General features: G+C 37.0%; 1 protein-coding gene across 2 annotated transcripts in view; it reads right to left on the bottom strand.

Moving 5' to 3' along the window:
• Positions 1 to 3,174: 3,174 nt before the first annotated feature.
• Positions 3,175 to 17,993, bottom strand: part of OSBPL6 (oxysterol binding protein like 6) — an 89,689-nt gene continuing 74,870 nt past the window's right edge. For both annotated transcript variants that reach the window (XM_066189856.1, XM_066189854.1), the window contains 12 exons: positions 16,386 to 16,493; positions 13,956 to 14,093; positions 12,994 to 13,081; positions 12,540 to 12,793; positions 10,153 to 10,290; positions 9,763 to 9,826; positions 9,089 to 9,167; positions 7,675 to 7,819; positions 6,428 to 6,572; positions 5,300 to 5,426; positions 4,638 to 4,760; positions 3,175 to 3,704 (listed from right to left, as the gene is read on the bottom strand). In XM_066189856.1, coding sequence (XP_066045953.1) covers positions 3,596 to 3,704; positions 4,638 to 4,760; positions 5,300 to 5,426; positions 6,428 to 6,572; positions 7,675 to 7,819; positions 9,089 to 9,167; positions 9,763 to 9,826; positions 10,153 to 10,290; positions 12,540 to 12,793; positions 12,994 to 13,081; positions 13,956 to 14,093; positions 16,386 to 16,493 — 1,518 coding nt within the window. In that variant the 3' untranslated portion in view covers positions 3,175 to 3,595. The remainder of the gene's footprint in view (positions 3,705 to 4,637; positions 4,761 to 5,299; positions 5,427 to 6,427; positions 6,573 to 7,674; positions 7,820 to 9,088; positions 9,168 to 9,762; positions 9,827 to 10,152; positions 10,291 to 12,539; positions 12,794 to 12,993; positions 13,082 to 13,955; positions 14,094 to 16,385; positions 16,494 to 17,993) is intronic.

Genomic DNA, 17,993 nt, shown 5'->3' on the forward strand with positions numbered 1-17,993 from the left:
AGCTCATTACTGTGAAACTAAAGCATAAGTATTGTGTATTTTTATACAGAAATAAGTGTTTTGAGAAAACACAGGAGAAAAGCATATGTCCTTGAAGTGAAAGAACTTCTTAAATTGCATAAAAAGTTTTACATGTCAAATGATTTACACTGATTTTCAACACTTACCAAGCATATAGCAATTAAATCTACTGAGTTGGATAGTATCTTTCATGCCTTCCAAAACGAAATACTGCCTGGATGAATGGAGTGAGTGGGGCTGAAAACTGCTTGGATCCCCGGCTGGAAGGGCACTGACTGACCAATGGATTATGCCCTACTGGCAGCCAGCAATGAGGACAGCCCTGCAGGGGTGTTCTGTGGTTTTGTCAGTCAACATCTCACCAGTGACCTGCACAAGGACATAAGACTACATGACACCTAGTTCACAGACAACATCAGATTAGGAGGAAGAGATGGCATGCCAAATGGCAAAGCTTCAACCAGAAGAACACTGCTCAGTTTAAGGACTGGGTCAGGAAACACTTCACAAGGTTCAGTAGAAGTGGAAAGGTCGTCTCCTGGAGTGGAAAAATCCCACGTGCTGGGAAGTGATGTCTGAGCAGCAGCCCTGCCAAAAACCAGCAGGCATTTACAAAAGGTGCCAGGCAGCTAAACAGCCAGTGGTGCACTCTCTTTGCAGCATGGGATACTCAATTCTGCACTACACGGGCAGGGGATGGGGAAAATTCACCATCCCCTCTCACATCCCTGAAACATCACAGGTTGACTAAAAATTATAATTTGGATAGAAGCCCTCATACCTATCCACTCTAGAAACGGCACAAAATAGTCCATGATGTCTGCCCATGTTAGAGGCAAAATGCATTAATAGATTTTGCACAGAATACAGAGAATTCTGCACTACAAGAAACTGCTTTACGGTACATCTGCTTGAACTTTTTCATTTCTGATATCGACTGCAAAGATCTTGTGTTGCATCACTGTGTGTCTTCTACTTACTAATAAACTAATTTAACAACCACTTGTCTTAGAAAGTGCCTTCAGTAGAAAGATTTAGCATATCACATATATTCTAGATTTCAAAAATGTTAGCATTATTTTTCTTTCAATGAGTTTCAAATAAACAACTGTAAAAAAAATTCAGTTATAGCATTTTTAGTGTCCACCACGTTTCAGTTTGCATTGCAAATAATGGAATTCACAGAGCACTGCCAGAATGCTGCAAAACTAAAGACCTTCTTTCTGTAATTAAATTAAAGATTTGAGGACATGTAGCTCTGTCCCTCGAATGTACTTGCAGTCACACACACATAATGCTCCCTAATATCACAGTGAACTGCACACAAAGACTGGAGTAAAACATGGGCAAATGTTTAATATAGTTGGTTTTAAAGAAAACTACATAGAATAATTAATTGCTATTTTACACACAATGTGCCAATTTGATTCCTAGTCTAATATTATTAAAGCAAGTAGGATGACCTTAACAAAATATTATTTTGAAAACTAACTTTGATATATTTTCATTTTCTTATAATAATAATTGCAGAACTAAATTAAGAATAAATTAAACTAGGTTCAACTAGAAAAGAGAAAGATAACATTCTTTGGAAGAAATCCCATTAATCTCCACAGGAACTTTTATACCAATTTTTATAAAAATTTCATAAGCATTCACAATTCATAAAAAGTCTACTTAATATTTTTTGTAGGTACTCATAGTTCTTTCTGATAACAGAACTGTGTGAAGAAATTGGAACTGATTAGCAGCTAGTTACTCTGCTAGTTACTTTTCTATACAATCAACAGTGTGAACTAAATTAATATTAAATAACCAAAGTAATCTCAGTTGTATAAGGACCTGACTCTGAAAAGGAAGAAGCAGGCTGAGAGCTGAGGATGTGTGGTAATGCACTGAAAACTGTTCAAGCAGCTCTGCTGGCAGAACACACACCTGTCTAGTAATTTTATTTTTTCTTTCGGGACTAGAATCAATCTTAAATAGAAAAATTGTATGTCATATATGGGCAGAAAGGAATACAGAGTCTGTGCATAAAATCTAACCTGTCACCAGTGGTGGGATGTATAATACATGCATAAATGGAAGACCAGATCATACCATATGGAATGTAGCTCTTATCTAATAAATTTACTGGCTTTTTCTTTTATTAAGATCTGCCCTCCTACTGTTTAATGTTTCAGAGATTTTCAAATAAAAAGTGCCAAGTTTTCTCCCACTTATATTAACTGAAGCTTAGCAACACATAAGAGACTTTGTTTCTAATCAAAAAATATAGAACCACCTTATGAAAAAATGTAAAGTATATTTTGCACAAAAGCTGTTTTGGCAACACAAGTAGAAGTTGTTAGCTATAACACGTGGGAGCCTCTGCCATACTCTCAAACATAAATTTAGATAAGTGAATGGGGAAAAAACAGAGCCAGGGAAATAAACAGTGTGTGTGGCAGAAAACAGTTGCATTTACAGTACTGTCCAGATTCTGCAGAGAAGCCAGAGGCCTTCGCATGAAATCTTTCTGTGCTTTTAACACTGTTGCAAAGCTTCAGGGATTTCTAATTGTATAAACAGTTATAGGAAAATGAGATTCACTGAGAGGTCTATGTCCAGCCAGTACTAAATGTGATGACTGCATCTCAGCATCACTCATTTAGAATATGAACTTTCTGACTAGCAACACATATGCATTTACCAAAATTGAAAATCAACCAGCCAGCAGTTTCTTTTCAGTCTGATTATACAGTCAGCATCCCAAAGCTAAAGCATGTACAGTAGATCTCATACCTCAGAAATACAGTTAGATGTTTGGTTATCTTTTGATTTCAAATAACGCAGGTCTTCCAGTATTTATATTGTGATAAAATTCTAGAGCTTTAAAAATCTGCCCTTCACACAAGCCTAAGCATAGATATTTTAAAATTACTTAATGTACATCTTAATATTTTGTTAAGGCATGAACAATGGCATATGAATGGGAACAGCTTCCAGAAAAGCATATCTTTTTGACAAAGGCCAGTCCAAGCACATCACATCAAAGGACTAACCTGAAGCCAGAAATGACAGTGTTGTGAACCAAGAGTTTCTTAACAAAAATAGTTGAAACAAAATGGATTTTTTTTTCTCTTTTTCTTTCTTTTTTTTTTTTAATTTAAATTTTATTACTCTTAATGTCTGTTTAAAGCACCGGTTGCAGTTTTGCGCTTACCACCTCTTCCGAGTTACTTTGGATATCTCATCTGCTTCTTTATTTCTGAATTTTCATCGTATGAAACTTTAAAAGGTTTCTGTTTCCTTTTTTCTCTCTCTCTTTTTTTTTTTTTTTTTTTTTTTTTTTTAGGGTTTTTTTTTCTTTTTTTTTTTTAGTTTTGATGACTGCTGCAAAATTAGAAAGATCCAGAAGTGGTCAGGGGCCTGGTCTAATGCACTTCCAAAAGTCCATTATAAAGATGAATATAAATGCGTATGATATGGTTTTTCCGTAGACCCACAAACCACGCTTAGCTATAAGAAACATATTGTGCATAGTTATTTTTTTTCTTCAGAGTGATATGTTTACTAGCTCTACATTCTCAGTTTACCAGAGTACAGGAATGTCTACTTTACTAAAGCCAGGATCCTTTCGCAGTTCCCAGTAGGTTTCATTGGTAACCCAGGCTTCTCTTTGATTAGCGTCAATAACTTTTCTGTAGAAAGGGAGAAAAAAACGAAGAGAGAGAGAGAAAGAGACAAAAAAAGTTTTGACCATAGATATTGTATTATTGCAATATAAGATCAAATTCCACACTTCTCTGATCTAACCCAATATTAAATCAAATTTTGTATTTCTAAAGGACACAAGAACAATCAGGAATTTAAAAACAAAAATCAATGCCTACCTATATCAAAAGCAGAAGACAGAGAAAACAGCTTTGACTGGAAATATGTTGTTGGATCTGTATGAGCAGATCTTAGAGCCACATAAAACCCCTTTGTCCACTACAGATTTCGATTATGTGAAGGGGATACAACTTGCAGAATGTAAGCCTCCAACCATTTATTTTTTTTGTCTCTGTATTTTGCTTACATTATACTACGATTGCATCAGGCACATTCAGTCTTTTCACTTTCGATTCCCCATGTTAGACATGAGGCTACCTGGCATGATTATTCCTTGTTTCAGAAGAATTCTTAATTAAAAAACAGCCAACAAAAAAACACCAACGTTCAAAAATAAATGCGTTTTAAATGTATACATATACATTTATATATATATATGTTATAGATATATCTATGTGTGATGTTGCTGTTCAGGTCACACGGTATTACTTGTCCAAGCAATGACTTTAAAAAAGCCCCTTGTTAAGTCTTAGATCCTGATATTATACTTCTAATTCCACCTCGGTAGGAAGGCTTGTATAGCTGAGGCTCATTATGAGAAAATGATCATTCAATTATGAAGCTTAACTGTGTTAAAATTGCTTCAGAGAAGAAGGTATCAGATACCTTATTATCTTTCTTAAAACTGCAACTTTCCACACTTTCATGATTATTAGTCTGTGTTGGTGGCAATTCTTGTAGTACTTCATCCAGTTACACAATAGAAAACAGAGACTTACTACTCAAATGAATAGACTCACTTAAAAAATTTGGGTACATATTCAATGCCATTTTCTTCCATGTACCGCCTCCGAGCTCTCTGGAGTTCCTCTATTCTTTGTTTCTCAGATGCTGCTGCTTCTACATTTCCTTCCTCCAGAAGCCTGTAGGAATAACAGCAGGCCCTATAGCAATCACACAGTGTCTAGTCCAAGGGATTTTCCAGCACCAATCATCACAAAAGACAAGCAGAAGCCAAGTGTGTTGTCAGTGTTGTACTCCCAGATCCAGCCTGAGATGCGACTCCCCAGCTACGTGTACCTGACCTACAGCCTAAGGCACACGCTTTGTTCAGCAACTTCAGCATATCACAAACACTGAAGGACTATGAACTGAGAATTTGGAGGTAATTAGTGTTGCTTCCATCCATAGCAGAAGTGCACAGCATTTCAGAGCCTATTTTTCAGGCTGTCATGAGGAATCTGCCCCAAGGCTGCACTATAGCTCTATGGCACCAACAAGAAGCTTTCTAATTTCCCTCAGCTGGGTTAAGCAAAAATTTGAGTGCAATCCTATTTTCTCTACTACCAGAATCTTCCACAGCTTTATTCAGACTGCAATGAAGATACATTCAAAATACAAAACTCAGCCAAACTCAGCCATGAGCCCACCAAATATTAAATGTATAAATAAGCATTCTTGCCTTTGATCTGGCCTGAATCGTGCATCTGTTGCAGGAAGAAGATCTTTCAGTAAAGGATCTAATTCATTGAGCTCAATAGCAAACCTTGTGAAGCCATAATAACGCTCATAATTGGTTGGCATGGAGCCTGAATACGTAAGACAAAGAAAAAAGCATTTTAAGCTATTATTCTAAATATGCAAGAGATTTCTTTATTTATAAACTTTTAACAGAAAAATAATTAATATATTTTACTCTTACAATTCAAAAGCATCAAAAGCTATTCTCTAGGCGAAACAAAATTCACTAAATATTAATAGCAACTGCTTCTCCTGCAGAGATTGTAATTGCATGTTAATAGAATCAAAACTTTATGACCTTCCTTCCATTTGAAATAAAAACTAATTTTTTCAAGATTTTTAAGTTAAAAACAGTTTCCTGTTCCCCAGAAAGTGGGCTTATCAAATGTCTGTCTTAAACCTAACCTTAAATGATTTTTAGAGTTCATTTTGGAACTTAGCACCCACTCACAAACTGATTCTCTACTACAAGAAGTCAGAACAGATATCGCAGAGAGCAGGGTGCAAATAGGGTTCAAAATACCATAAATACAAAGTAGGATTCCAAATTCTAAGAACAATAATTCCTGGATAATGCATGTATGAAAGATACAGGTGCAAAGGATGACTAATTCAACCTCAGGCCTCTAAGCAAGCAGGAAGTTGAAATCAGATCCTGAAAGCCCCAGGTGTCCACCACCTCTGAAGACCAATCCTTTAGGCTAATAATCATTAAGACAACAAACTCAATAAACCCCTATTTGTTGAGTCCAAAAAAGTTACCCTGCTCTCTGTAAGAAGGTAGACAGGCCAGCCCAGATGCCCAATATTTTTCTTTATTTTATTCTTGTGTTGACCGCAAGGTCCCAGCACATTTGACCATGAGTCAGACTGAGATGTAAAAGATTATGCCCTGTAAGAACATTTCCATTTACCATTATTATAAACTCACACAAATTGTTGTTTGTCTACACAGAGATTTTAATTTCTCTACTCTTATTTTGTGTATTTAAAATGAAGGCTAAAGCAGCTTCACATAGTTTAGGTTTACTCTACAACACTTTCCAGAGTTTTTTTACAAGCTTCTTACCTGGCCTCCATATGCATTTGGCTGAAGGTGCAACCCCACAATAGAGGCCTTCATGCCACTTTCCAAAAAGGCGGTGAACCACCTTCCCTTCTTGGTCTATCACAACACCCTGGACCTCATTTACATTTGAATTCCAGTAGTTCACCTGCAAGTTTAACCAAGAATTACTAGTTCACACTGCTTTTCCAACAACCCATTGTACCAATACACATAATGAATGTATCTGTCGTGCTTACTGTCCAAATTCTGTGTTGGATCAGCTCACTTGGATATAAGAACACCAAAATTCGAAAATCTTATCGTCCTAAGGCAACTGAGTATAGGAGAAACACTGCATAATCTGTGATGTGGTTTTGACATAAAAGTATTTAAATTATCTGCACATCTGGGAACTACATTGTCACTCATTAACCCAAATTCCACACAGTTCTGCAAAAATGACCCTTTGGCTGTCAGAGACAGCTAACACTCCTCTTGCTACATGAGGAGGTATTGAATATACCTGTACTTGTATGGGAGTCCTTTCACAGGCTCTGAACACTACTGTATACAGCAGAGAAGACATTCAGCCAGCATTACATGTTGTTTCTTTCTGTTTCTCTTCTCTTTTGCTTTTCTTAGACACATTTAGCTCTTACACCTTCATCCAAGAGCCCATTCTCAGATTATCCATCAAAACACAAATTTCAGATTTAACACCCAATTGCTAACACTGCGAGTGGTATCGATGTCTTTTGTTGCAATGCGAAGACAAATTTATTTTTAGGGAAAATACTTGATAGTAACATAGCTGTATAGACTTCTATTTTTATATATGGTCCTTGCCTGGACATTAAAATACTATGAACCAAAGCAGCAAAACATAATGTAAAGAGATAAAATATTGACTCACATATTCTAGTAGAAGGAGAAGTAAAATGGCATGGTAGTATACAGTGACTTTGTGTTTTCATTGTGGTAATATAAAAAGAAAAATTGACGTTTCATTTTTAACCAAAAACCAGCAACAGTACAGCACACAGCTATACAGCAATGGAACACACTGATATTAAATATTCAGTGGAATAGAATCATACTAATTGACATAACATTCTCATTTGACAATTTACATTTTATGAATACTGATAAAAGAAATAAAAGATAAAATGTGGAATGTGGACTTCAGGAATAGTGAAGAAACAGCTTGATGTACCCTTAAATTACGCAGTTATATGAATATAAGATAAATATTAGCATCCATAGGTTACCTTGACAAATGTCAGTTTACAAATACAAACACTGCTTTTTGTGTTTCTGATAGTTATCTCTCCGTAGTGCTCTATCCATCTCCTTCCACTAAGAATATTATGTATGCAAGTAGTGACTTTGTTCCAGACATAGTAATCTCCATACCTAAGAACAGATTAAGAAGTGGTTGGTAACATCTATTCATTATGATCATTACTGACAAAAAAGTAAAACAGTAAAACATGCTCCTTTATTGTAAAAACAAACCGTATTGCCCAAAAGCACCTTCACAGATGACAAAGTCGTGGATCTGGTTACATTACTAATCCTCCTTAGAGAAGCTCACCTAAGCTCCAGTGTACAGAAATACAGAAAAGTGCTATAAACCACAAATAAACACATTATCAACCACTGAAGCCCTGCATGGCCTATTCACTGTCCTCAGAGCATGAAGTGCTTTGGCCACAATTCCTATAGGGCCAGGACAGTGACCCACACATCAACATAAGGCTGAATTGAGACTGAAAGCAGAAAATGTAATTAAATCCCATATCAAACAGAATAAATATGAAAAGGAGATCAAGGAAAGGAAATAGGAAGCCAGGCGCACACAGGCACATCATCCTTTTTCTTTTGTAACAACTATCCAGTCAGAGCAACTCTAACATCAAACAAGAGAATAAAACCAGAGAATTATATTGTGCAAAGCACATTCTCCTTTGGAGTTGAGGGGAAGGCATGAAGACAGAAGACAAAGCTGCTCTAGCGTGCATTTACTTCAATTTCATGAGCTGAATGAAGAGGTGAAGTGATGCTATGCTGTCAGAGGCAGAAAGAAAGGCTGGCTGCAGTGTACAGGAGTAAGAACACTGCTGCAAAACCAGAAGACATGTAAAGTGTCCACTCCTGGCATATTCTTAGGATTTATAAGCTGTAACTTGTCTCACTGGTGGTGAAGCTACTGCTTCTTACTACTCTGCCAACATCTTCATACAACGTATGAAGAACATACTTTGGCTTATCCACATTTTGAAAAAAGACCTTTCACGGTCTGGTTGTTCTGAGGGAACACTCAGTGGCACTGAGAGCCTTAGGACAGCAGCAGCTGCTGACAGTCCTGCACGGCAGCCTTGTTCTGAATGGCTCATCACTACTGTACACATAAAACATGGGTTCTCTCTCCCGAAACATTTCTATTCCCCTCTCTCCATCACTTTCTAGAGTGCATATTTTTCCTCCAAAACCAGAAATGGCTTTTCAGGCTCAAGAATGTTTCAGTAGCCCCACCTGAACACTAAGGAGAGATTAGAGCTGGGCACCAACTCTCACCAGTGCAATCCACGTGATGCCTGCTTACCCCAACCCATTCACAAGGCAGCACAGACTAGAGTGCACCAAAGACTGAAAACAAGAGGAGAGAGGATAGTAGCTTACTTTGGAAGAGTCACATTCAAGGTTCCAACAGGCAGAATTTCCATTGATTTCCCCCAGAATTTGTTTTTCCACCTGATATCTGAATATAATAGTGAAATACTTAAAAAAATGAAATGACCAAGGTATTCCCCTTGCACTGATTTGTGGCATCAGACCATCTGTGCTAGACTACCCAATTCAAAACAGGGCTGTAGATAGTATAAATGTTCCATCAAAATACTTAAGAAAAAATACTAGAAAATTACATTAGGTCAGAAAAACTAAACGTAAGTTTAATTAAGAATCATGTCTGTGCTGTATGATTGTCAAATGTGTTGTGCAAACATTCAATACAAATTAAAGGCATACACCAGTTGGTACAAGGAAAGAAAGAGTGATTTTTTTCATCTGTAAAAAGAACTGCTAGTGTTTGTAAGAAATAGTTACTTCATTGGTAAAAACTTTTTAAAAGGAAGAGTATAGACAGGCTGCAAGTGACAGGGGACAGGGGAAGTTGTAACACGTCTGTTCACTCTTAATAAGAATTTGGAGTAAAATAAATCATATCATCATATGTCACTTCAAAATATTAAGTATAGAAACACTGAGTAAGTTCCAAATGCAAAGCTCAGCTTCTACAAAGTTTTTGCTTGACAATAAAAAAGGAGTTATGCTTTTGAATGTAAAAAGTATACCTTGCCAAAACACAAAGTTTTTCGATTCACAGTGACAGGCTGAAATGGGAGGATGGTGGCTAACCTGAAAAACAGTTTGGTTGAGTTAAAAACATTTAATTTTCATTCCTTAGACAGTACAATTGTAATTGCAATATGAAAATACTAAATAGCTCATGTTGCTATCAAAAAGATAAAACTTAAGTGGTCGTACTTAAAACAGTTCCTTGTGATTACTATAAAAATGTATTCCTTCTAGCACTTAATGAACAATTTATGAATTAACAATATTTATTTACTTCTAAGAAAGCAAACCATTCTAAGTAGAAAGAAAAAATGGGATTATTCTATAAAATGAAGAACTAAAAATATAAATCTAAACAGGAGCGCCTACTTAGAAACAAGCTTTACCTGCTCTGAGAAAAATCGAAATCCTTTGTCTTCTCTAATACATTCGTAAGTTTCACCAAGCACTGGGTTAAATGGCTTGCTTCCTGCTCTAAAGTATGTAGAGGCATAGCCTGATGCTGCAAAGGCAGCGATGAGAACCTGTGAAAATACAGATCAGAATGTGAGAATAGGCAGACATTCCTGTGTATATGCCATCACTATGTGGTACCACACAACTCTGCTCAGAGTGAGAACTGGATTAACAAAGTATGCCTGAGAGTCAAACCATACATCCCAGCCAGTATAAGCTGGTATAAACTTTATTCCTTCTGTTGATATAATTTCTTTTTCCTCATGGCCTCATTCAGTCTTTCAACAGTCCCTTAAAATGACAATTTGCACATGACACAGTTTTTCTGCCTTTGACCAGGCTTATCACTGGTGACCTAAAACAGACCCAGCTCTAGTCCTTCCTCCTGTGAATAAATATTATGTAATAACTTCTAATTACAAGACCACACTCCATTTTCCTATGGGAACTATTTTATTTAGTACCAAACATAAACAGCTCTCACTTAGCATGTCCTTAGCATTGAGTTATCTCCAAATCTTCCACACAAGTGCAGCCTTAACAGCCTCTTTGTCTATATGTACAACAACAATTTAATAATGTCTAGGCCAGGCCTGACAGGGACTAATAAGTTAAGGGACATGCCATGATTATTTAGGTTACAGGTCCCATTTACAGAGTTAAAAATATAAAAAATCTCATCAGCCAGTCAGAAGTCCAAACAAAACTTCAGAAAAACAATACAGGGATAAAAATGAGCCAGCTATTGGCAATATGCTACCAGTGGGGCAAATCTTAACCAGGTTCCCCTCTCTTCCTGCTAAGGAGGGCACGGCCCTCATGTGAGTTTTACATGTTCTATTTTCTTCCTGCTGTGTAAGGGGTGCTCCATTCTCTATTAATCTTGTATTATTCAGAAATGCAGCATCAACAAAATTAACACTGTTTTCACAGGCTTCTCTTGAACAGCAAAAACCTTCGTTTTTCTAAAACTGTTTTCAGATGAATTTACACCTCCTTTTCAATTTAACTCTAAGACACTGCAGAGAAACTAAGGAGTTTACTATCCTTGTGATATAGAGAGTAACGTGAAAGAAAAGAAAAAGATTTCCACTACTTTTGGATGCTTATTGAAGATAGCAAAGTCCTGATCTTTCAGAGAACAATGAATGAGCATTAACATATTCACAGTATTGCTGCCACAAGCTTGGGTATTCAGCTCTTTTCCAAGCAGTCCCATATGCCACAGCTCAGGTGTGCAGTTTGCATTTTTAGGAGTGCTGTTTAAAAGTTTGGCGTGTATTCCCAAGTACTGTAGTAGACATCTGTAGCAGAGAAGGGGATTGAGTCCACATTTCCAAGGGAGCTTTCAGTTGCACCATGGCTTTTCCTTCCTGAATTCTCCCTATTACTTCACTACTTCCAAACTTTTCAACAAGTGCAGCAATCAGTCTGCTTAACACATTACAATCCTGCCCACTCCTTACAGGGACAAAATCACAGAATACTCTGGGTTGGAAGGGACCCACTATGATCATCTCCTGAGTCTTGTAAGAAAACCAAATGTGATGATGAATAATTCAACTCCCTTTCTCAAGACAGGTTCAGCTTTTTCACTGTTTAGGACTCCTCACTCTCCTCCAGGCCTTGTGAACACGGCAGCTCAGGGACTCGAGTGTGTGATTGTGTGACAGCCAAAGGCAACCTCTCTTCTCCCAGTTATTCACAGTGCTGCCAGCCCATACCAGGGAACAGCAGGTATGTTCAGCAAAACCACTGCCAACTTCCCCTCACAGCCTTTCCCTGCATCCTCTGAGGAAAAGGAGATGCGACAGATCAGAGCACCCTGAGAGCTGAACACAGGCTGCTGGCTGTCAGTTAAAAAAACAAAACAGACTTACAGAGAGCCGAAGTCAGGCTGCCCAGGCAAACTTTGTTCTGCTGTTTTGAAACCTCTCTTAGAAACTGCCTGGGAGGACATCTCGTTCACACCTATATTGATCATAAGGAAGCCACAGACTTTATTATCTCTTGAAGGCTGCTGGATTTGATCACTGAAAGCCAGGAAAGGATGCTGCAGAGTTAGAAACTGCCAATGCCTACATCTATGGTCATAGAGCGTGAGATCAATCTTAAATAAATGAGTTACAACTGCAGGACTTGGTTTGAGTTCAAGACCAATCCTACAGCCTTGTTCATATCAAACCTACCACCTGTAACTGTTCACAACACTTTTCTGACCCAGCAGGGAGGTCTGTTGCCTGTGACCAGGAGAAAGAGAGGACCCTCAACAGCTCCCTTTTTAACACAGACAGAAGTGCTACACTAAACACATTACCATGCGCTCATAAGGATCATCTGTTTCAGCAGCCTTGTCCAAGAGTTCACTGTATTCCAGCTCTTCACAAAGATGTTGCAAGGTGTTCAGAGGTTCATTTAGCTCAACTGGCATGGATACTTTGGAAAGGTCTTTGCCAATGTTATTTCTCAAAATATTCCACAGATTGATGTTACTGGTGTCAGGGCTGGGAGCTGGGAGACAAGTCCTCCGTCCATTTCTGAATGCACCTCCTGTTAACTCACCATTAAGAACTGGGAAAGGAAAAAAAAAATATTTTCATAAGGAAGCACCAGACTAAGAAAAACAGAGTTCTCTATTCAACCAAATCACTGCCAGAACAAGCAAGCCCAACTTCACTGTTTTCAGCTGAGTTGGTCTTGTATTGACATGCAGTAATTCTGGTACATGAACATAGCCAAGGTAATATCCCAAAGTTTGAAACACAGTATACTTTGCCGAGAAATGTTGTCTGCAACACTGGTGTTGTCCTCAGATATATTGTCACTCACATCACTGATATAAGATTCATCATCAGAAGCCTAAAACATAAATAAAATATCCATTAACTCAAATACCTATAAAATATACTGACAAAACAGATAAAAATAGTTAACTGAAACTCAAATATTAAAAAAAAAAAATTTCTATCCAATTAGAACTATTAGCTAAATCAGCTGGATGTTTCAATCAGTCCATAGTGTCAATGCACTGAAAGTGTCAAAAGAAATGCTACGTTGTCCTCATGTTTCTGAATTCCTTACTATCCAAATACAGACATTAGATCTCCAATAGGTGGCTTCGAGTAAGATCAGGGATAAACAAAAAATTGATAACATAATGCACTAGGGATGTGAGAAGAGATAGTCAGATTTGTGTTTTTTATAAAGAACCACACAATAAAACGTGACTTACGTGACTTACGTTCAGCAAACAAATTATGTAAACATCGATCCACCATTTTGCAAAACAAGAATCTCATCAGCATTAAGAATACTTTTAAGAATTGGTTTACACAACTTTTTTTCCAGAAATAATACTTTTTTGTCTATTTCTCTCATTACAGAGAATAACGTTATATCCATATATAGTAGAAGACTTTTTTTTAAAGAATATTTGATAATCTAAATTTATCTGACTGTACAGTCAGCTGTAACTCTCTATGCCATCCTTAGGTGGAATAGCCTAGAAAGGACACTTAGTGAACGTAAGTTACTGACACAACCAACTTTCAACTCAGTTTTATACTTCAGGGAACTCCTGCACCTCTATATGTGTTCTCAGGTTTGTTTATCTACAGTTTATACATTCTGATAAGTTTTTATTCTAAGTAGCATTATTTAAAAAAAAATCACTAATGGTAGTACTACCTAACTCTGTCCAGCAGCACAGCTGCCATATGCTGTCACAGCCTACCTCGTTTTCTGACGAGCTGGCAGAGAGAAGCACTTCCTGTGCATCAAAGAACTCTGAAACAGATTCAGACATAGACAGCCTGCTTTCATTAGAAACTTGCTGAGATAGTGGCAAACTGACATGAATTTGTTCACCTGTCTGTAAACAAAGCACAGAAAAGTAGAAGTATTATTTCTAATATTAAATATGCATAGAAGGGGTAAATCACCTGAATAAGATTTCTATGCCAAATATAAGCACAGAGAGTAAAGGCAGCATTTTAATAGGACTTTGTGTGTACCTAACAGATGAGACTGAGGGTGACAAAATAAAGTGCATTTTGAATAGTGAGATACATGCCTTCATTTGAGCCCAGCATCTACTGCCAAGTTTTAGCAGCATGAAATTGCAGATCTAGTTCTCTATGCAGAGAATTGATTTTGTGGACAACAGCTTGATTGTGTCAGACAAGTTCAACTATGAATTTCAGATTAAATGACATCTGGTAATAACAAATTACATCACTGGGAGCTAGCTTTGATACAACTAAAATTTCATTATAAAGCTTCATAAGGTCAGAGAGTTATAAGTTACTTTCTAAATAAATTACCTTGTGGACCAGTTTAGTAAAATGTTTGAAATGTTTGAATATTTAGGAGGATAGCTATAATATGTATTTTTATGGGCTTTTATTCTATGTTTATACTCCTAATCTCATTTGTGATATGCCATTAACACTGAATCAATACTACTAAAGGGAATGAACTGGCTATGTTTTATTATAAAGAAGTGCAACAGCAAAGTCAAGGATTTAAAACCGTGCTATGGCAATGTCAGTAATGCAGCAAGTTAAAATAGTGAAATATACTCTCCTCTTCGTGCTAGTGATGGGTGGAACATCAGATTTCAATGTTACCCTGCAGGTTACAACAATAAGAAAAATTAAGATGCTCTCCCAGTACCAACAGGATCTGTTGCTGTGGAGGGAAACAGATCTCAGACTTAATCCCTTAATTTATAGAGCATGTTGCCCCTGGGAGATAAATACAGGTGAAAGTACTGAAGCCCTTTTAAACATGGTTAACTCTTCAGATTGTAATACAATCCCCGTTAATCTTATTCCAAAACTCCTGCATATGGTTTTGTTGACACCTTAATTCTGTAGAATTATTCTATACAGTTACCTCAAAATGCACTATAGCAAAACACCCCAAAAAAGCATAAACAAGCCAAGAGGACAAAACCCATTCCTTTTTCATTAGGACTTATAAGATTGTAGATGGATTGTGATGCTTGATGAATTGTAACAAAAACAGAAGCTCATTTCACTGTAATTTTTACAGGAAGTGATCAGAATTTTGAGGTTTCACATAAACTAGAGGGACTTGGAAAATACACATGCTCCTATCTGAAAAAGACCCTCACACAGGCATTATCTATGTGCTGCAAGATTATAGATATATATAAAACAAGCAAGATAAGTGAATGAAAACTTCTTTGAAAACTTCTACAGTCAGGCACACTTCTACCAAGACAATGATGAACAAATGAAAAAGAAACAGCTAACAAACAAAAAATACAGAACAGAAGAGAAGGCCATTCATTGCTCAGAAGTTAACTGCAGATTGCTGTGCTGTGGCACTACTTCACTTCTATGTTCTGTTGCTAGTCTCCAACATGCTGGAATCTTGGAAAAATTGTTTGGATGTTTTCAAAAAGCATATAAACAAAAACAATTTTACCTTTCTTGCTTGTTGGAAGAAATAATTAGGAGATAAGACTATGTTAGTTGAAATGGCATATGCATAATATAAAATAGTGGAAATGACAAAAACATTTTTGTAAAATGCAAGCAGAATGGTTGCCAAAGTGACCACACTAATTGTAATATATCGTAGTCCACAAATTCAGATTTTTCATGAGGGAAGCTCACTGTTATTAATCCAAATGTGCATTAATCTGTTGACTCAGGAAAGCAAAACAAGAAAAACTAGATGTTGCAAAAATATTAGTGCAGTGCTTGGTTCATGGACTGAACCTTTTGATTTTAATAGTACTACTCAAGATTCTAAATGTGAGGCCCTTTACACACTTGCAAAATCATGTCATAAAATAATAATAATTGATTTGGCAAGAAACTAAGAATTCGATAGCTACTGTGTGATACATTCAAGTACAGTAAAACCTCACTAATTCCCACAGCCAACAATTAATATTCCAAAACTGGAGTCCTTCTCTGTTCCTCTAAAGAGACCAAACTGAGTTCTTTCATGTCTGACATGGAAAACAAAACACTGAAGCTTTATTGTGGGTAAGGAAATATAACACTTTTCCATGAATGAACATACGCCAATCTGAAAAATTCAACAATTTTTCAGGTGTGTTTCAGCTATTTAGTGAGAATTAGCAAGGTTTGTTTGAACTCCAAATCATTAAAGGCCAAAGTCTTACCTCATCAGGACTAGGGATAATATTTACACTGACAACCTGATCACAAATTACAGATTCTGAATGTATTCTGTTCAAGCGACTCCTTAGTTCAGCATTCTGGTTGAGAGCCTTAAAATAAAAATTGCACATTTCATTTAAAATTAAAATGTAAACATTAAAAAAATGAAGAAGAAGAAGAAGAAAAAAGCTTCTTTCCAGCAATTTCTAAAAAAAAAAATCACAGAACCTCCTTTCTTTCATTTATAGGCAGATAGCTATTTTGAGATCCTCTCTAACATGATTTGATCTTGGATTACTTTGCCTTCACTGCTTTTCAGGAGACGGGGGTGCAGATGTTCTCCCACAATGTAACACTGGCATTCTACCTTAGTTATTCAGAGAGCTCTTTGGCAGGTGTACTGGTGGGTTATGCACATTATGGAAATGGGGAGTGAATGCAGCAACAAAGAGTGAAACTGCAGAACAATACAAGGGAACAACCCACGAAATGCCCAAAGAGGCAATTCTGAGTTTACAACTATGCAGCCTCTTCTGAGTCAAGGTTATCAGCACTCAGGGGCCGCAAAAAGAAATTTCTTCATTTCCCATAAAACCAACATATTTGCTAGTATCAATGTCTACCCACCCGGATCACTTTTATGGATTTTGTCTTTGTACTTATTTCACACTACTGATCCACTGCAGTATCACAAATACCAACAGAATTCAACTGGTGTCAGGTATCTGCTGATTTTTCTCCTATTTTAAAGTCCAACCTAGATTATAAATTTAGATGCATCTATATGTATTATCTGTTATTTGGAAAGACTAGCATGTGAGATTCTGAAATCCAGAAGTATAATATGCTACATACCTAGAACATGGCTGACTTAACATTAATATATCCCCAGCACTGAGGATTATAGAAAAGAAGAACAGAGAGACATTTTGTTTCAGTAGAGAAGGATTGTTACAATGGAGTAAGAACCTTCTGTCTCCCCCTAGTGCAGATTGAGGAACAGATTGCATGAATGTACTGAAACAAAGAAAGACCAAAGGAAAATAGGTAAGCTTAAACTGTCACTAAACAGTTTAAATTACCCAATTTTGCTTTGTTCTGAAATGGTCTGGGCATGGTCACAGTTGACATCCCTCAGAGAGGGAAGTTAATGACTAACAGCAGCCTGACAGTAGCTTCTTCAATGGCTGAAACCTGGCCATGAGACTGGAGAGACCCAGTCACAGACAATTTTCCACTTACTCTCCACTGAGACTGTGAACTTATGTGTGACAGTGACTTTTAAACTAACGTCGGAGGCCAGGACCAAGAAGAATACACGATTCCCTATTTCATGCAAGTTGCTAATCAATATCCACAGGTCTTAGATAAATTTGTGTCAAAAACCAGAAATGGTTACCCTTATCTCTTGCCCCTCACCCTTTTTTATCACTATTTATGGAAATCAATCTGCATATCATGAGCTGCATCTGTATCTATAGAAAGGTTTGTCTTTAAACATCTGCTAATACTTCTTGCAGATGCAGTCCTCCACACCAATCCACCAAATGCTTTTATGCTTCCTTGACAATGAATTTTAGAAATTGAGCTATTTTGCAACCTGAGGACTT

The sequence above is a fragment of the Chamaea fasciata genome, unplaced genomic scaffold, assembly GCF_029207755.1.
Source record: "Chamaea fasciata isolate MVZ Bird 193981 ecotype frontalis unplaced genomic scaffold, bChaFas1.0.hap1 SCAF_8, whole genome shotgun sequence".
Taxonomy (NCBI): domain Eukaryota; kingdom Metazoa; phylum Chordata; class Aves; order Passeriformes; family Sylviidae; genus Chamaea; species Chamaea fasciata.